The 21,022-nt window shown below is 38.2% G+C and overlaps 1 protein-coding gene across 4 annotated transcripts in view; it reads right to left on the reverse strand.

The window, feature by feature from the left end:
* RYR2 (ryanodine receptor 2) overlaps positions 1-21,022 on the reverse strand; it is a 727,449-nt gene that overhangs the window by 338,198 nt on the left and 368,229 nt on the right. For all 4 annotated transcript variants that reach the window (XM_077894379.1, XM_077894378.1, XM_077894377.1 and 1 more), the window contains exons 15-17: positions 20,077-20,260; positions 17,571-17,706; positions 2,702-2,797 (exon numbers count right to left, since the gene is read on the reverse strand). In XM_077894379.1, the coding sequence (XP_077750505.1) occupies positions 2,702-2,797; positions 17,571-17,706; positions 20,077-20,260 (416 nt within the window). The remainder of the gene's footprint in view (positions 1-2,701; positions 2,798-17,570; positions 17,707-20,076; positions 20,261-21,022) is intronic.

Below are 21,022 nucleotides of genomic sequence, written 5' to 3' on the forward strand. Positions count from 1 at the left end.
AAAGCAGCTGATTCATCCAACATTAACACTGTCCTGAAGGTAGCTCTGCCCCTCTTGCTTTCTAGATATTCCCTGTGGCCAGAAAAGGGAATCAGCATTTTTTTTTTTTTTTTTGTATCTACTGGAGATTGTCCACATTCTGGATAATTTTTTTTTTGCAAATAATGTAAAAAAGTGCTTTTAATAAATAAACCTAGGCAGATGCATCGTGTCAATACCTTCCGGACATGTAGTTCTTTTTTTGCTTTTCATCGGCAAAATGAAGAACTAAAATCTGGGACAACTACAGAGTCGCGTGAAGGGTGAACTAGAGGGTCCTTGCCCGGCATATCCCCTGAAAACAAAACCCAAGAAAACTCATTGTGCATTAATTAGTGCAGAAACAAAGACAGATTCAGCAAGTACAAAGGTGACTACAATTTTCCCTTGTCCTTGGGAAGCCAGCTCCCTGGTCGCTAGGGGCAGGATGCTGCAGGCTGCTGCCTGACCTGCCAGCCTTAGGCACCACAGCCCCTCTAGCTGGCATAGCAGCTCTTCTGGTTCCGCATCAGGGGTCTTTGGTGGCGCAGGCCCTCCATGCTGTGCTGCCAGTGCCAGCAGCTCCGGCAGAAGTATTAAGAATTTATCCATTTTTGCAATCCTGCCGTCATCTTGTTACCACTAACTTGACCACTGCCTCCTAGCACTTACTCAGTTTTCTCCTTATTCAAGATATCTTGTATTGGCCCACAGTCATCCTGTTTATGTTGTGATATGCTGAAAAGCCTCATCTTATAATTATTGTGTCTTTTTTAGCTCAACAATTTCTTTCTATGTATCTGCCACCCAACAATCCAGCAATGCCTTAGAACTCAGTGGTGACTCAAATTTCTCTTCCTCCTAAATCTGTTTTAATTAATTAATTAATTTAGAGGGGAGAGGAGCAGAGGGAGAGAGAGAATCTCAAGCAGATTCCCCATGGGAGTGGAGCCCGACGCAGGGCTTGATCTCAGAACCCTGAGATCACATGACCTGAGCTGAAATCAAGAGTCCATGCTTAAGTGTAAGTGACTGAACCACCCAGGTGTCCCTCTTTCTCCTAAAGCTTAAACACTAAAATTTCACTCTGTGACTTAAAAATTATCCTCTTTGACCACAACCATCTTTCCTTCTATTCATTCAATTCCAACAAACCCATCCTTGAGTGAGTCTTTCTTATGCAAAAGTCATGCAATTATATCTGTACTGATAGGCATTTTCCTAAGTGAATTCAAACATTTTTTCATACGTTCGTTTTTCATCCATTCAATAAATACTGTGAAGCACCTACTAGATGCTAAATGATATGGTGGACCCAAAGATGAATGAAATCATTCCCCTCGCTTCAAAGAGTTCATTGCTAATCTAGCAGAGGAGAGGAAAAATAAGTAGCAGAAAGGGGGCATTAGTAGTATAGAGAACAGACAACTAATGAGATACTGTGTAAAGAGAGGGAGGAGCAAACAATTTCAGTTTGGGATGTTGCTGATATAATCTATGTTGTTAGACAAGCTCAGGTAGGCCTGGTTATCAATTTTAAATTTCCACAACACCAAAATGAAAATAACATACTTGTTAGAGATCTCAGGTTTATTGCCTGTAACTATTTTACTATGATACAGATTACTAATATCAGTATCTACTGAATCTATTTATTTATTTTTAAATTTATTTACTCATGAGATACCCAAAGTGAAAGAGGCAGAGAGACATAGGCAGAGGGAAAAGCAGGTTCCCCATAGGGAGCCCAATGTGGACTCGATCCCAGATCCCGGGATCACGACCTGGGCCAAAGAAAGGCAGGCAGGCGCCCAACCACTGAGCCACCCAGGCATCCCCTGAATCACTTTAAAATACTGTGCTGTATGATTAGGAAAACTAAGTTTTTTTCCAAATCTGTCAAATAAACTTTTGGACAGAAGTTAAAAATAGAAGATTCAAACCAGTTTTTTTGTTTATATTGTACATCTGTAGTAACAGATTTGAAAAAGAATGGGAGGATGGCCTGGGTGGCTCAGTAGCTGAGCATCTGCCTTGGGCTCATGGCATGATCCCAGAGTCCTGGGACCAAGTCCTGCATCAGGCTCCCTGTAGGGAGCCTGCTTCTCCCTCTGCCTATGTCTCTGCCTCTCTCTCTCTCTCTCTCTCTCTCATGAATAAATAAAATCTTTAAAAAAAAAGAAAAGGAATGGGAATTATGGCTTTTAGCTACTTTAGAGACTTCAATTTCTTTTTTTTCTTTTTTGTTAAAGATTTATTTATTCATGATAGAGAGAGAGAGAGAGAGGCAGAGACATGGGCAGAGGGAGAAGCAGGCTCCATGCCAGGAGCCCGATACAGAACTCGATTCTGGGACCCCAGGATCACGCCCTGGGCCAAAGGCAAGCGCTAAACTGCTGAGCCACCCAGGGATCCCAGGGACTTCAATTTTTTAATGTAAATTAACAAGATACTGTTATTTCTATTTTCCAGAAATAACTAATAAAATACTAAAGGTTTTAACAATATGGAAAATTTTAACCTATTTAAAGAAAAACACTTAAATTGCACCAATACTCAGAATTTGTTTTTATATCTTAAAGAACAAAAAATATAAGAAAGCAAATAAATAAATAATAAAAATAAAAAAATAGAAGAAAACAGGAATAATGTATTGTGACAAAGAGATAATCAGAAAACTTACCAGAAGAAGCTTCCAGTCTTTCTAGTCGGCTGATCAACCAATCAAGGGAGCCAGAAAATTGAGCACAGTTTTTACGATTTCCTCTAATTAAAGCCGCTGCAAAAGGAAAAAGCAGACTTCACAGTTATGTGATTCTCCAGTTTAAAATGCAAGGTAAGGTGGTAGTAGCCCTAAAATGCTGGAACAAGAACAAAATACTTTGACTTTACATCTAAAACATACATGAATACATAAATTTGAGATTTTTTTAATATTTAAATTCAATTAATTAACATATAGAGTGCCATTAGTTTCAGAGGTAGAGGTCAATGATTCATCAGTCTTATGTAATTCCCAGTATTCATTACATCACGTACCCTCCTTAATGCCCATCACCCAGTTACCCAATCCCCCCACTCCCTCCCCTTCAGCAACCCTCAGTTTATTTCATGTGATTTAAGATTCTTTTATGGTTTGTCTCCCTCTCTGATTTCATCTTGTTTTATTTTTTCCTCTCTTCCCCTACAATCTTCTGTTTTGTTTCTTAAATTCCACATATGAGTGAGATCATATGATAATTATCTTTTTCTGATTGACTAATTTTGCTTAGCATAATAACCTCTAGTCCATCCACATCATTGCAAATGGCAGGATTTCATTTTTTGATAGCTGAGTAGTAGTCCATTGTGTGTGTGTGTGTGTGTGTGTGTGTGTGTGTGTAAACACACATATCACATCTTCTTTATCCATTCACCTGTTGATGGATATCTTGCCTCTTCCCATAGTTTTGCTATTGTGGACATTGCTGCTATAAACATTGGGGTGCAGGTGTCCCTTTGGATCACTACACTTGTATCCTTGGGGTAAATCCCTAGTAGGGCAATTGCTGGGTCATAGAGTAGCTCTATTTTCAACCTTTTGCAGAACATCCACACTGCTTTCCAGAGTAGCTGCACCACCTTGCATTCCCACCAACAGTGTAAGAGCATTTTCCACACCCTTATCAACATTTGTTGATTCCTGACTTGTCAAATTTAGCCATTCTGACTGCTGTTAGGTGGTAATTAAGATTTTTTTTTAAACTTACATATATTAATAGGGACTAGAAAACCACACAGCTCATTAGAAGGAATATATTTCAAGAAAGTAACATTTCATATTGGTAGGGAAATGATAAAGGATAATGGAAAAAGCAGTGTCCTGGGAGTCTCCTCACTTATGCTCTAATACTGGCTTTAATTAGCCATGAGACTAAATCATTTAATTTCCCTAGAGCTCAACTTTCTCACGTGTGTAATGAAGAAGTTAAGAGAATATCAGTTTTCCTGAAAATGTAGCACAAAATACTAGAAGATACACCAATAACTAAAATAGGCACAAAAAGACATATAATTAATTGTCACCTGGAAAAAAAAGGTGGGAGGGCAAATGGCTAATAAGTCTGAAAACCTTTTGTTTTCCTCCTGTATCTCTACTTCCCCTTTAGAGTTCACAATACACCTGAAGGAATCAGAACTCCTGTACTCAAGTCACCTGTTCTAACTTTGCCTCACCTAGTGTTTCCGACACATTTTTGATGAAAGAAACCATATGTTTTTTTAAAATTGCATTTACTTATTTGAAAGTGATTAAGCATGAGAACCAGCAGGGGGAGAGGCAGAAGAAGAGAGAACAGACTCTTCTCTGAGCAGGGCCTGATGCCAAGGGCCTCAATGCCAGGACCTTGAGATCATGACCCGAGCCGAAGGCAGATGCTTAACTCACTGAGCCAACCAGGTGCCCCAAATGAAACCATCTTATGTGAAATTCCTAAAAGACCTTTATGATCTCCTCCAACCCAATTTACATAATTCATTTAAAATGTTTAATGTTTAAAAATCATGCGATTCTTTCAGAGTAAATCTGCTAAATATTTTATGAAAACCCTACTCTTACATCCATGAGATTGTTCAGAAACAGTACAATCATTTACAAAGGATTGGTGGGATGTTTACATAATAGGATTTTTAATGGGAAAAAAGATATTGCCATAAGAAAACAACCACTACTTAAAATCTGGTAGTGCTAGGAAGCAGTTGGAAGGAACTGAAGTTTGATGGCACAGCCTGTTCATCTCCTTGGTAACAGCAAGATGGAGGAGTCCCTGTAGTAACACAGCACAATTAATCTTAGAGACTTCCATCATATTTCCTCTTTCTAAAAATTAAAATAAAAATTACTTGACCTTAGAGTAAGAAGAGAAACGATGACAGAAAAGACAGGAAGGTCTATCCTTAAACTGCATGAGAACAGCTCTTTTGAGTACAGAAACCCCAGAACATTTGCAAGAAGATTAAACAATGATGCACTTGATTACTTAGACTCCACTTGCTCTGTGACCAGAGCCCCAGCAAGAGCCAGCAACCAGACACACACACACACACACACACACACACACACACACACACGACAAGGGCCAGGGACAAGGGTCAAGGGTGAGGTGTAGTAGAATGATAAGGAATCCTACGTCTTCTGTGGGATTTTTAATTTTAATCCATAAGAATATCTCATTATGACTTACAACAAGAGCCATTGAGGGAGAGTATATAGTAAAGCTTTTGAATCTTTACAGCACCTTCTTTGTTTAAAATGTAATGCACTCTTAATTTTACCTGTGGTTTTTAAAATTAAAGATATTAAGTACTTCCTAGAGGGCAGATGTTAGGAAAAAGGTGATACTTGAAGAAATGAACAATGTAAGAATGAATGTTTTCTTTTTCTTTAAGATTTTATTTTTTTGGCACAGAAAAATAGCACAAGCAGGGGGAGCAGGAGTGGGAGAAAGAGAAGGTGAAGCAGACACCCCACTGAGGGAGCCAAATGCAGAGCTGGATCCTAGGACCCTAAGATAATGCCCTAAGCCGAAGGCAGATGCTTAACCAACTGAGCCACCCAGGTGCCCCAAGAATGAATCCTTCTAATAAACCATGAGACACTTAAGAAAATCATGTAGTAAGCTACAAAAAAGAAAACTTTATTAAATTTACTGCAAACAGAAATGGTATAGCCCATGTTGACAAAGCCCACCAACAATAATATAATGAAACTAGAAATTAGTTAGAAAAGTCCAAACACTTAATAATTTAAACTCTCTCATTGATAATTTTTGAATCAGTAGGGAATCAATTACAGAATACCTAGTAAACAGGAAAAATAGAAATGTTACCTAAAACAATCAGTGGTAGATACTCAGAGGAAAATTAAACACTTTCTTTCACTGCTAAGCAACCAGGTAAAAAGTATAACAAAACACTTTTTCAAGATTTAAGAAAAAGCATCAAATAAGTATTAAGTAAAATCAGAAAAAGAAATAAATAGCAAAAATAAATACATTATAGAAAAAATGATCTATATAATAAATTAAAATGGCAGCATTGATCAACAGAGTCAAGGGTTTTTTTTTTTAATATAAGCTAAATGCCAACTACTCTAGTCATGAAGGAATACAAAATTAAGAATAATCTGGGATTATAGAAACAGCCACTTTTAGATCTCTTTACTAGAATTTCTTAACATATAGGGAAAAGAATGGTTTCCTAGGGATACCTGGGTGGCTCAGCGGTTGAGCATCTATCTGTCTTTGGCTCAGGGTGTGATCCCAGGGTCCCAGGATCGAGCCCCGCGTCAGGCTCCCAGCATGGAGCCTGTTTCTCTCTGTGCCTATGTCTCTGCCTCTCTCTATATATACACACATACATACATACATACACACATTTTTTTTCCACCAAAACTGACCCAAATGAGAAAAATCTAAAGGGAAAAAATCTAAATAGAAAAATAAACCATGATCAATATTGGGTAGTCAAAGATCAAAAACTTTTTTTCTATACTCAAGAAACAAGTTATTTCTAAACTATTTCAAAGTAAAGAAATTAAGGAAACCTCCCTATTTTATAAAGACAGTATAACTTTGACATCAATGCCTAACAAAGAAAGTATGCATATAAGAAAACTAAAGGGGACTCTTACTTATGAATATCGATCCAAAAATCTTATACAGGGATGCCTGGGTGGCTCAGTGGTTGAGCATCTATCTTCGGCTCAGGTCGTGATCCTGGAGTCCCGGGATTGAATTCCACATCAGTCTCCCCACAGGGAGCCTGCTTCTCCCTCTGCCTGTGTGTCTGCCTCTCTCTGTGTGTCTCTCATAAATAAATAAATAAAATCTTTTAAAAAAATCTTATGCAAAGATGGTGTTTACGATGATATTCAGCAATGCATTAGCAACATTAGCTCAAGCAGGGGTTCATTCCTCCAATGAGTTAGAAATGTAGTAGGAAATCTGTTAATAAGTCAAAGATAAATATGATGATCTCAACAGACTCCAAAAAAAATGTATACTTCCAATGAAAATAATACACTCAGTGAAAAATAATTCCTCCTAGACATTATTAGTGTATGTATCTATGTGTGCAGGTGCATAGCATGTTTTACAGATAAATGGAGTGTGTGAAATATGACAATTAAGGAAGTGAATTAAGAAGAAATCAGTTTAATTTTTTAATTAAAAAATTTTTAATTAAAAAATAAAAATAACCAAAAACAATGAAAAAAAAAAAAAGAAGAAATCAGTTAAGTGAATTTCTGAAGAAACTGAGAACCACACAGAGAATTGTAAGGAAGTTCATCACAACAGAGTTTATAATAGCAAAATACTAGAAACAGCCTGAGTGTGGGCTAAGTAAATGCCACATCCCTTCAGTAGGGTTAGTACATATCCACTAGAACCTTGTCAAGGTTTATAGTTTATTGCCAAGAACAGATGCCCACAATAGAGACGATAGCACAAATGAATGGTATAAAGGAATATCAATTATATGTTCACATTTCTGTGAAGTATATATATACATACACATACCCAATGTATGTATATACATAGCATGGAAAAACCGTATTTTTTCAGAATATTTCTTGGGGAGCAAAAGCTGCTTCTGGCAACTATATTCTGATAAGTGCCTCAGGTAGGAAGAAAGAGCTTAAAGAACACTGATAAGGGTGGGACTGCTCTCCCAGGTCAAAAGGGGATATTTTCTTATTTTATTTATTTTATTTTATTTTATTTTATTTTTTTATTTAAAGATTTTATTTATTTATTCATTAGGGACAAAGGTGGGGGGGTGGGGCAGAGACACAGGCAGAAGGAAAAGCAGGCTCCATGCAGGGAGCCCGACGTGGGACTTGATCCCGGGTCTCCAGGATCACGAGGCCCAAGGCAGGCGCTCAACTGCCGAGCCATCCAAGGATCCTCATTTTCTTATTTTAAAATAGAAAGTTAAGTGAATAAAGCCTGGGGGAAAAAGGGATCATGCTGTGTGATGTGTTCCTTTACAAAGAACACAATAACTTCCTCTGAAGCCACAATAACTTCCATTAAAAAAAAAATCACAAATGTTCAGTAAGAATGGCAGTTTGTATGCACCTGCAGTAGGTGAAGATCTGTGGCCAAGATATTATGTAACCTTAGACAAACAGGGGATATTAAAGAATGAAATGGGAAACAGTGTCCAAATAATCCCCCAAAGTGTATAGACATCAAAGAGAAGCCTTGAGTCTGTCCCAATCCCTGAAATTGGAATTTGGACCGAGCTAGCTAAACCTTTAGGAAAGGAGGGTCACAGCTGAGGTCTTGGTGGTGCAAGCTTTGTACGGGTGTGACACAGAATGCTTCTGTACATGTACATGTGGGTGTGTGAAGCGTTTCATATGTGTATGTTATAAAGATTCAAAGAAATTTTTTTTAAGTTCTTTTTTTTAATTTTTATTTATTTATGATAGTCACAGAGAGAGAAAGAGAGAGAGGCAGAGACATAGGCAGAGGGAGAAGCAGGCGCCATGCACCGGGAGCCCGATGTGGGATTCGATCCCGGGTCTCCAGGATCGCGCCCTGGGCCAAAGGCAGGCGTCAAACCGCTGCACCACCCAGGGATCCCCAAAGAAATATTTTTAATAAAAGGATATATATCAAAATGGGTGGTTACTTTTTACACATGGTTTCCACCTTTTTTCTTTAAATATATCATTCTTATAATGAGTTATTAATTTTTAAAATCAAATAATACAATACAAAGTTACCTTCTCTTCAAGAAGAAAAAGTAAAACAACATCATTTATAGTGACAACTGCCCCCTGTATCCCAAGACTGCCACTTGCAAGACCAGACCACAAACCACATGGCAACTTTAATCTCATGGTGTTTCAAGCTGAAGGTACAAAAATAAACTCATGAAAAATGTCCTTTCCTCATGAAGGACAAGCATGCTAAACCCTTCAAATCTTCATTCATTGCTGGCTAATAGGTCTTAAAGACAGTGAAGACCTTTCATCCTCCATTCACCCCTATTTTTCCTCATTTATTTAAGAAATACGAAGGTGGAGGAGCGTGGCTGGCTCAGTAGGTGGAATGTGCAACTCTTGATCTCAGGGTTGTGGGTTTAAGCCCCATGTTGGGTGTGCTGAGTGTGTAAAAATCTTTTTTTAAAAATGAATGCAAATGCATCAGGCACTACAGCTGGCACCTGTAATATGAATTTTCAATAATATGTGAATATAATACAGTGGTTTGTGAGTCTTCTTCTAGCATATTGTAAGCTCTTTAGATTTGAAATTCTGTCTTCTTACACCTCTGTACATTGCCTGAAATTTGGAAGGTATATTATTTCTTAATATAACAAATGGATAGATAGTATCCAGTCTCTCATGGAATAAGAGCATCCATGGTTAAGTGTAGTACAATTTAAATGCTAAAATACTATAAAAACATTTCTAAAAAACAAAGTACTAATTCATTCAATTTTTTTTCATGTTAAATAACTAAATCTCTTAACTTTTATCCAATCAGAAGATGAAATGCAAGTCATATTGGCAGTCAATTGAAAATTATTATTGAAAAAATACTCCATTCTGCATATCATATTTGTATTGTAACATCCTTGTGTCCTCATGTGTTAGTGTCTTTAAACTCTCAGACTCAAAATTTCTCAAAATATTCATAGAATCAGAAAGCTACAGATAAAGATGTAAAGATCTTCCAAGAAAACGCTCACTTCTAAAATTTATTCAACAAACACTGATTACCTGCTTTGTATCTGGCATTGTTCAAGGTGTAAGAGATACAGCAGGAAGTCAAATGATGTTCTCCTTTGGCGCTTACATGCAAAGTCTGGAAATACTAAGTGAATAGTTAGAGCACAGGCAAATGAGGGACCAAAGAACTAGAATCCACAATTTTTTTTTTTAATTTTCAAATTAACAAGTGGTTACTCCTAAATCCTGAAAACCTCAAAACCCAAAGTAAACAAACAAATAAAAACTCCAGAATGCTGTTGAAAAATTTAAGAGAGCTATGCCATAGAAACTTTTTGGAGAACTTGAGGAAACGTCCCTGCAGTTCGGGGACCCTATGAACTCAGGTTTGATGACCCTTCCCAGGAAGTAGAAGCATTGAACAACTGCTCAGCATAGATCGGCCTATATGACTGAATTGGGTCAAGAACACATGGGCATTTCTCATGGATCCTGGAGGGAGAGCATCTCTGTAGACTCATCCTGAGTCCACTCAGTGGAGTCATCTACTGAGCAGCAGGAAGACTTTAGGAAAAACAGGCTGGAGGTAGACTACCAGCTGCACATGGCCAAGCAAGGAGCGGCAAAGAGCCGCCCAGAATAGAGCTGCAGCTATTCTGTCCCATGAGAAGGGACTTCGCTAAAAACATCTAACATGCACACCAGAGAAAGTCAGCTCCCAGCCACTGCCAGTCCCTCCAATCCCCTCCACTGGGATGACAGCTTTAACCTGGCCAGAGCCAGAGAACAGGCAGCCACACAACCAAGTAAAAACTGTGCTAGGTTCTCTCTGTGACCTCATCGGAAGGAAAACAATAACTGGCTCATGAAGGAGAAAGTAAGTAGAGACAGTAGCATGTTCCTGCTCACACAACTCACGGTGGAGCCAACACAATTTCAGCTCCTGAGTCCACACTCAGATCCAGTCTATGCTGTACTTCCCCTACCCCGTCTCTTCCTGCTGGAATCTCTGATCTAGAAGAGATTAGTAGGGGTGGGATCCTGGTCATCTGTCAACAGATTAAGAAAGTATCTCACAAAACAGGTTATAAATTGCATTTTCATTAAAAATGTATTAGTGACTGTCAAGGTCATTTCGTAGACATGAGATTATTACCAAATTGAAAAGAAATACTGTCTTTTGTAATTTGTCTTTCAGGATTTCCTGGAGGCCAACATAGAAATATCTGTATGCACAGATGCCAGAGTAATAACTGATATAAGCCTGTTTGAAGCCAAGGCCCTCCTTTTACATCTCTTGAATACCTTCCCTCAGTGTTTTATGGCATTTAGAAAGATCTGCCTCCTTGCAACACCAGGAAAATGCTCTGAATGTGCCAAAATCCTTTATCACTGTTCTCTTTCCAAGTCTTAAAGGATTCAGAAACTGGTAACTTCTGCCTTCCTAAGAGGGCCATGGTCTATGCTGTTTCATACTTTGCTTCATACTTTGATTCTTCATAAAATGAGTATTTATAGACAGGGTTTGCCATAAGCCTTTTCTCAGACATCTTTAGAAAATCACCGTGGCTTGCAAGCCAAGCCCCTTGCAGATTAAACATGCCACAGCAATGCTTTCAAACTATGAATAACCGGTGCCTCTAAGATCCTCAGTTCCTCCAAGTGGCAGGCTCATGAATCAACTTTTGTCGTTCTCCACCTAAAACACATATTAAATATATCCATGTCAAATTTTAAAATTGTTATAGATTATCATTCTCACCTGCTCTCTCCATGCTAAATAAACCTACTGAAGAAAAAGAAGGGTTATTTCACACACAAGTCCAAGACAGGACCATCTACTTAGTTGGGAAGTAAGTTGGGAAGTATGGGAAGGAGACTTAACAAACTTGGAGTTAATGATACTTGAATCAAACTTCCTGAGTAAGGAAGGACGGTGAGGTATAAATATCTTATGAACTCCAAATATTGCTGCAGATCTGATACTTCTGCAGCCAGACTGAAATATATACTCATGTAGAGATGTCTACTTATCTTATGATCACACTGACTTCAATATAAATTATTGACAGCAGATAGTTCTTAAGTCAACATAAAATTATAGTCATTTATTTCTAATCATGAAATCAGTGTTCACTACAATAAATACAGAAAGAGTAGTCAAAGAAATGTTTAAGCCATAAAATCTCTCATACTTCTATTTACCTCCTACAATCATCAGTGAATCTGTCATGTATATACTGAAAGAGATCCTCTTTATATACATGCGTATATAAAATACAAATATGTATGTATAAAATATACATTTTATATTTATAAGTCATTCAACTGCAATTAATATACTATTTTTCCCTTTCATCCTCAATGGTGTAATATTACACACTTATGTTAACGACTTTTTCAATTATAGAAGTAATGTGTGAAAATAGAGTAAGAATACATATGTAATGGAACACACAGAAAAGCCAAAGATCTGTCCCCGGAAAAGCAGCCACATAGCAGTTTTCTGTGCATCCCCCCAGAAACAACCAGAGAATACAAGAATGAATCTTTTTTTATATATTTCTAATATAATGCATTTGGAATCTTAATGTTCATCAAGTATCCTTCTTGTTTCTTTTTTTATGTTGTTGTTTTTGCTTCTGTTTTTCACTTAATACCATGGCCTAGATGCCCATGCTAAGAAATTACAGCAAATGGCCAGTCTTATACAGTTTTCCCAATGATATGTTTATCTAAGTTTTCAATGATAACACAGTACTACACTGTTACTTATGTAACCAATCCCCTGTCGATAGAAAAATTGTTTTCAACTTTATGTAATTTATAAACAATTATGCAGTGGACATAATATGTACACATGTACAAATATATCTCTAGAATACATATCTTAAAGTAGAATTTCTAGAGTAAAGGGAAATACATTTAAAGTTTTATATGTATTGCCAACCAAAGTTTGTTTTAAATTCCATCAATTTACTCTCTCACTAAAAACATATTACCCAACATTTTCCCCAATAATGGGTGTTACCAAATTTTTTATGTACCAAGCTAAAAAATGAAAAGAGATCTTTATTTATCATTTTAATTTGCAAGGTTTTGTCATGTTGAGAATCTATTGTTATTTATGGGTCAGGGAATTGTCTCCATCTTTTGTCTCTTTTTTCCATTAGATGCTACTTCCTTTCCTTATGGATTTATGAAAACTCTACATATTACAGAAACCAAGACTTTGTCCTTCATATAGACAACATACTTTACAAAATTCCCACCTATTTTTATTTTGTAATGATATCATTTATCATAAACATTTTAATTTTTGCATTCAAATTTATCAGTCTTTTATTAATCACTTACTAACATGATTTAATAGTAACTTGTATCAGGATGGTCAAGGCAGTAAAGTCAGTAGCTGCACAACATCATGGCTAGCTTTGTTGTTTACATTGTGTGTCACTTACTCAACCATTAAATGCAAGGATCAGGGACTATACAGCACACAGCTGCCCCCCACTGCCCAGATTCAGGCACCTACCACAGCAAGCTCTCAATCTTTTGAACAGATGAGACTCCTGTTTAAATTCAGAACCATTAGACTCCAAGTCCATGTTCTCCCAACATGGCAGAGAACACCTTTTCAGAAGACTATAAAAGGAACAGAGATTTAAGACTCTTGGGAAATAACAAACAAAATGGAAAACCAAGCTTCCCTAGAGAGATATTTAAAAAAGAGAGAGAGGGAGATAGGTGTGGGGAATTAACAAAAACTTTGAGGAGTAGCAATGCGAAAACGCAAAAGTTAATGTGAGGAGTGTGTGTGTGTGCGTGTGTGTGTGTGTGTGTGTAAAGTACATTCAGAACTTATGTCTCTTGCCACATGAAAAAATTAGTTTAAAAGCCACAAAATATGCATGTTTCTGAAACCACTGTGTATTATCTTAATGACATAAAGGATTACTATACTGTTACCCTCCTTTAAGATGTGAGTTTTAGAGAATTCTAAATGTGCCAATTTTAAGTAACAGCTCCCTCAAATCCTTTCTTAATCAAACGGGATGTAAATAATTAAGGAAACATAATATATTTAAGAAATATATACTTTATATCTACATATTAATCTTTAATATAGATATAAATGTACTGTCTATCAAATCCCTTATATTAACTAATTCTAGACATTCTGGAAGAATATTCTGGATGGGAGGCAAGCAATGGACAGACCCAAAAGCTCTGGGACTAGAGACAAAGTGAGTGAGGTCACAGGTAAAAAGAGAGAGACAGACCAGCCATAAAATTCAGATTAGAATTCAGTCCATAAAACCTTTGGATGAATCAAGTATTTAATTAATATTTGAGTTGGGCACTGTAGCTTTTTTTCCAGAATTCTCTGCAATGTTCACATCTGTATGGCAGCCAAGCAGTCCTAGGGCTTGGCCCCAGTTTCAGGAGGGGGTCCTGTCTCAGGCAGAGTCAGTGTTGGTGAAATTCCCATCCTCTCTGGTAAGAATGAAGAGCTCAAGAAGGACTATGCATACAGTTTGGGCTAATGAGATGAAAGAGGTGATAGGCTAGAGGTTTTAGGAAATGGCATGCTCCTTCCTAAGAGATAATTTCCAGGAGCAGCTTTCTTTCACTTCTTCCATGTTAGAGAGGAAATCTGCAGCACTATGAGCTGAGGACAGCCCACTGAGGCCACACAAGGGAAGCCAGCATTGGAAGGATCTGACTCTGTTGACAGAAGAAGTAGGTTCTGGATGCTATGATGAAGCCACTGAGTACACCCAATGGCAGACTTCCAATTCTACACAAGCCAATGAATGTCCTCCACTGTGTGAGCCACCTTGGGTTGAGGCTGTCATTTGCAACCAGACACATCCTAAAAGTGCCATCATCATTCCACCTACAACTGCTTCCTCCCACCCTCTTTGAATAAACCATTTACAAATCATATCATATCTTTAGGGACGGCTGGGTAACTGAGTGGTTGAGCATCTGCCTTTGGCTCAGATGGAGATCCTGGGGTCCTGGGGTAGAGTCCCACATGGGGCTCCCTGCGGAGAGACTGCTTCTCCCTCTGCCTATGTCTCTGCCTCTCTCTGTGTGTCTCTCATGAATAAATAAATAAAATCTTTCAAAAAACCATATCTTTGCCATGGTCTCATTAAAAATTGAACCATAAAACCAATTATGATGAGGAGTTGTGCTCCCACCCTCCATGTCTCCAGCATTTCATCAAGTTTATTATTACTACTTTGGTACATTCTAAATTAATGAGATTTAATCCCCAAAGAAGTCTGTGAAGGTTTATAAAAGAAGTCTGAGGGCTACATAGCCCAAAAGGATAGAAAGGAAGTGTTGACTTTGCTAGGATTAGACATTTTTCTATGATTTTAGAAAAATCATTATAATTCTCTCTGTACATTTTTATTACTTATGGATACATGAGCACACGGACCTATTGAAATGAAAAAACAGACTATGGAAACCACTAATGTGAAAATATAAAATGCACATTATCTAGATATATAACAATACTGTTTCCACTCATAATCCTTCCTACCCTCAAACACACACAGGTCTTGACCCTAAACATCTAGTTTCTCACAGAAATGAATCCAATGTCCTCTCAAGTGAATAACTAAATTGTGGTGTTAAAAACACTACCACACATCAGTTTCAACCAAATGCAGAAATTCAGCACTGTAATTTCTTCACTGGCAAAGAAATACAGCCCTTAGAATACTGGCATCATAAAATCCTTGTCCTAGTGATTTCATGGGTAAAATAATAAATCCAGATTCCTAGAAAGCCTCCATGGCCTGGGTCCTGCTCAAAGAAATGCCAGCCAGTGTTACCCCTTACTCTGAAAGTAGCAAACTACATGTGTTTAATTTTCATGGCATATCAAATACCCACCTAAAGGAAATATATTAAAAATGCTAGCAGGCACAAGGGTTTTATTTGCTAAATAGTATTTTTAAATTTTAAGGAGTTTCAATTAGATTATAGGGAATTTCCAAATATTTTGACTACCTTCCATTCTTCACATAAACAAAAAAATGCCTCAAGACCTCTTTTCTCTACTTAGGCATATACTTTCCTACTCTATCAGAACTCTGTTTAATTAGAAAATGTTTACTGAGTATCTGCCATGTGTCAGACATGAAGTTAAATGACAGAGATGCAAAAACGAGAAAGGGTATTATACTTGCCCTCGATATCACAGGCATATATGTAACTAAGTAAGAAGTGGAGTAGATGTTATAATGCAAATAAACACTAAGTATCAAGAAAGGAGAGAGAGAGAGAGAAGGAATGAACGAACGAACAAATGAACAAACTGCATAATCATGCTTTAGAGCTAGGAAAAGATGTCAAGATTAACTTCAAAAAAGTCACATGTGAACCAGGCCTTAAAGGAATTCTGGTAAAGGCAGGAGTATGAAAATATCACCGAAGTATGGACAGGACACTCAGAAATGGGTATGGCTAGAGAAAGGGGAAAGCCAGTGCCAAGGCCCAGGCTGGAAGAGTTTGCCGGGGCCTCACATACCAGGCAAAGCAAGTTAAATTTCACCTTCTGAAATGGTGGGAAAATGTGAGAAATTTCTAAATGGAAGATAGGTGGAGTCACAGCGTCCAGATGAATCTGGGATTTGGGAACTGAGGGCGAGTGAAAAGAGAGGTCATTCTCCACGGGTCTCATGTTTTTGCACGTCTTGTGACAGAGCCAGTGCAAGCCTTTCTTTTGGGTCAGCCTTTCAAGGATGTTTGTAGCAAGCAGCCTTGGAAGAGGGAGATGGTATCTTTATCCAAAGCAAAAGGGCAGGCAGGCTTATTTCCAGGTAATTGATTTGGACTCCCAAATCTTTTGAGGCCACCTCACAAGCTTGCAAGTTCCTAGTTCCTGATAAGAGACAAGTAAAAGCTACTGGAATAGTCCAGGCCAAAACTAATAAGGATGTATGCTTGCATACAGTCAACTGGAATGCGGCACAAACCACAAGCATTTTTAAATTTACATCAAGCACACCTAAAAGATGCAAATGCAAATCTCAAAAAGACTACAGAAGGAGGATGGAGAGGGTCCCTGACAAGATCCTTGTGATGGAGAAAGAGGAGTCTTGTAGGAGTCACTTGAGAACATAAAGAAGGGCAGCCCTGGTGGCGCAGCGGTTTGGCACCGCCTGCAGCCTGCGGTGTGATCCTGGAGACCTGGGATCAAGTCCCACATCGGGCTCCCTGCATGGAGCCTGCTTCTCCCTCTCCCTTTGCCTGTGTCTCTACCTCTCTCTCTGTGTCAATAAATAAATAAAATCTAAAAAAAAAAAGAGAGAACATAAAGAAAAATACTTCATGCATATTCACACAGAGTCCCTTCACCCACAAAATCACACCCTCGCTAACTCCCCTCCATAAACCAAAGACTGATCTACTGCCCTCGCCACAGTCCACACTCAGAGACAGATGCAAGTACTAAACGTCACTTGGCTTTAGGCACAATAGTAAACACCAAAAGCCTCAATTAAGAAGCAAGTCATAAAACTGCAGTAACTGCTATGGGATCATTTTATTTTATTTTTTTTTTTTTTAATTTTTATTTATTTATGATAGTCACACAGAGAGAGAGAGAGAGAGGCAGAGACATAGGCAGAAGGAGAAGCAGGCTCCATGCACCGGGAGCCCGACGTGGGATTCGATCCCGGGTCTCCAGGATCGCGCCCTGGGCCAAAGGCAGGCGCCAAACCGCTGCGCCACCCAGGGATCCCTATGGGATCATTTTAAAGAGACATGAATCAATTGCCTTAAAAATCATCATACTTCTTACCTAGCAACTCATAGAGAGAATTCAGAATCGACTTCCAGGACTCGCCTGCTTCTCTCCCAGCAACATCAGCAAAGTGTGCCGCGCTGCTATACACATGCAGCCTGTCTATACACTCGAGCACGAGGTTGATCATTCCCTGGAATGTTAATAAAAATTACCATCAGAAACTGTGAATCTGCTCATAGACAAGAAATGCACAGTTGATTAAAAAAAAAAAAAAAAGCCTGGCTTAAGGTAAGACTGTTAATTGTTAGGAAAATTGAGGTCATTTAGTTAAACGACAGGAAGAAACACACTTGCATGTAAAATAACATTTTCTTGACATAACTCAAGTGGTTTTTAAATTTGGAGGACTATTCTCAAATGCAAGCAGAAGAACAATGCAAAAATATGTGCTTTATACTTATATTTGCAAGTAGATAAATGAATCAATCACAACTGTATCTTACCATGAGTAAATGAAGAGGTTCAGAGTATGCAACCCCAAGATATGCCTCTTTGGCATAGGATTATTTTGAGCTGAAGGCTATTGAGAAAAAGCAGACACAAGAAAAATTCTCTGCCCTTTACCTCCACCAGGAGGGGCAAGAGATGCTTAATTACAACAAACAAGACCCTGGCACTCATCAGCCCAGAGGCTTCACAGAGGAATGCACATAACAAACTTTACTAACTCATCCTTATGAGTTTCCCCAGATATTTGCTGTTCCACAACTTGCTGCCCCTAGAAGATCAAAATTCCTTTCGTCTTTTCAACTTTCTACACATTTACTGTCCTTTTGTTAAGATGCTGTATAAGTCCAAGTTCTAACCACGCCTCTGAGTTGCTCATCACTGAGTGCTCCCATGGTTATGCATGACTCACAAGTTAATAAATATCCTCTTGTTTTCTTATATCTGTCTTTTGTCACTCCAACCTGCAGGACCTCAAGCTATGAACCTAAGAGGAGTAGAGGAAACAGATTTCTCTTCCTTCCCTATAAAAGCATAGGACCTAAGAATCCTTGTTGTTAGGGCAGGCATCATCATGATCATAACTATCATCATAATTTTTAATATTAAACGAAAGATCTAATGAATGAATGAATGAAGAAAAAGCTCATGAAAAGAGATCTTTGAAACAAATAAAAAATGCATTATAGAGCTTTGTAAGATGCTATCTATATTTGAAATTATGCTTTTATTATTATTACTAGATTAAGGTTGCCAAAATGAGGCCAAGCACATGAAAGGAGGAGCTAGTAGGAATTGACCAATCAAGAGAACCTGTTTCTCACATTGTTCTAAGAGGCACCAGGGACATAAGCACATTTCTAGGTCCCCCTCCATGTTGTCTTACATGAGAAATTGGGGGAAAAAATCCAAATCAATATCTCAAACTTTCACAGCCCAGTGTTTCATTGTAGTTTTTCTAGGTACAAAATGAATGTAGCATAGACTAACATTTTGGCATACACCAAACGAAAAGGTCCCAACAAACTACTCCAAGTTGTTACTGGCTCATGTTGACCTGCCCTGTGCTTTCATACCGCTACAGTCTCTAAACACATTAGGTTTGTTTTTTTTTTTATATACACACAGTAAAAAGCCTTCAAAAATTAATGTTAATTTCAAATAATTTGATGGAAAATTAGGAAACAGTTTTAAAACCAGAAGAATGTAGAGTTAGGGATTCTGCGCACTCAGCAATATTCTCTAACCTTTTTTCTTAGATACTTTTACAAAGGTACTTTTACTCAGAAACACTCATTATTCCATATACAGGAAGCACTTATAAAGAATAGGAACACCTGCTGAGCTGGCCTGATTTGCCAGCTCCCCTCTGACCTCCTATCACTGCAATTCCTGAATAGATGGTACTAAATCTGACACTCGTTTTAGGATCCTTAGACATAACCCTCAGTCCTTCTGTTAGTATGTCTATAAAACACGGCACTTGAGCTCTTTTTAAACCAGAATGTGCATGAAATAAAATCACACACAAAAACTGAACACCTGTAAAAGCAGTGAGTAGAGCTGCTCTGCCCGCAGAGAGCAGAGAGCCCGCAGCTCTGCCCTGGGCCGCCTTCCCTCCCCTGGGCAGCTTCCCTCCAAATGTAAAACTCCCTGCGGACCCTCAGGCACATCCAAGGGGCCTCAAGAACCTGCTGAACAGTCTACAAATCTTCTTGCTTGTCAAAGCCTGTATTCATTTAGACACTTTAAGAGGCTGTGTTTATATAACAAACAGGAAGCAAAGTGCAGTGCAGTGAACGATCAGTATAAAGGCCCAGCAAACAGCAAAATAGAACATCCTTTGCCAGGGGAGTGTAGACTTCCGTTTTTCTAAACTAGCACTCCCCACTCCCCGACAGAGAAAGAAAGATAATTGCAGGATTCCTGTAAGCCCGGTTCTCAGGCCATAGTTTACCTGCTCAGAGTGCAAACCCGTCAGAGCGCATCACCCCAGAGCAGCTGTTTTCCTGAGATGGTGGCATGAAAGAAATGAAGGCTGGTGGAAGCTCACCTCTTCCTGGAAGAGGTTTTGCCGGTTCTTGAGAGCTCGCAATCTGTTCTGCTTGTCTTCATGCTCCAAGTGCTCATCCGGGGGGTGGAAGTAGCCAATCAAGTCTTGCAGACTTAGACTCACAGACTCTATAGGGAGGTCCACAGTGGAGGCCCTCACTTTCTTGCTGAGCGCATCGAGGCCCCTAAATAAACGGCAAACATTTTTCTACATCAGCGATCCCCAATCTTATTATTTTTTTTAGACCACAGAGGATTTAAGGCTTTACTCTCTCTCCCTGCACCACTGTAAAAGGAACCCATGAGCCAGGTGCTCATTTCCCTCAAACAGTGATAATTAATATATTCAAATGAGAAATTCTTGATTTTGTCAAGTATATATGATGCTATATTAAAACCACCAATATGAAGACAGACACATCTAGACATAAACTTGAAAGCCCTCAAGAACCAATTCCTAAAAAAAAAAAAAAAAAAGAACCAATTCCTACAAAGCCAATGGTCTCAATATTTAGGAACCACTTGATTTTCATTTTAAATCATTATATTCACTTCAAGGATTAAGATCAGCTTCCCAGATTTCTGATTCTGACTTCACTTGTTCTGTTTTTGTTTGTTTGTTTTGGGAGAAGGAAGTGTTAACTCCTACACTATCAGTGACCCTCACTGCCATTCTGAAAATTCCTGCCTGTTTAAAAGTACATTCCAATGATGTTTATTTTAAATTTTTCTTATTAATTGGAAAATAATATATTAAAATGCTTTTATCTGAAAAAAAGTATTTATAATTGGACTAAGAAACATCGTGTTGTGTTTTCTTTGAAGAAAAACATTACTGGCATGTCAATGTGTTAATTTGTTAAGCTTTCTGAGATTCTGAGTTTTAGAATTCATAGCTCTGAATGTATCTGGAAAGAACTTTAAAATCTGGTATTTGTAAATCAAAA

This window comes from Canis aureus, chromosome 4 (assembly GCF_053574225.1).
Source record: "Canis aureus isolate CA01 chromosome 4, VMU_Caureus_v.1.0, whole genome shotgun sequence".
Lineage (NCBI taxonomy): Eukaryota > Metazoa > Chordata > Mammalia > Carnivora > Canidae > Canis > Canis aureus.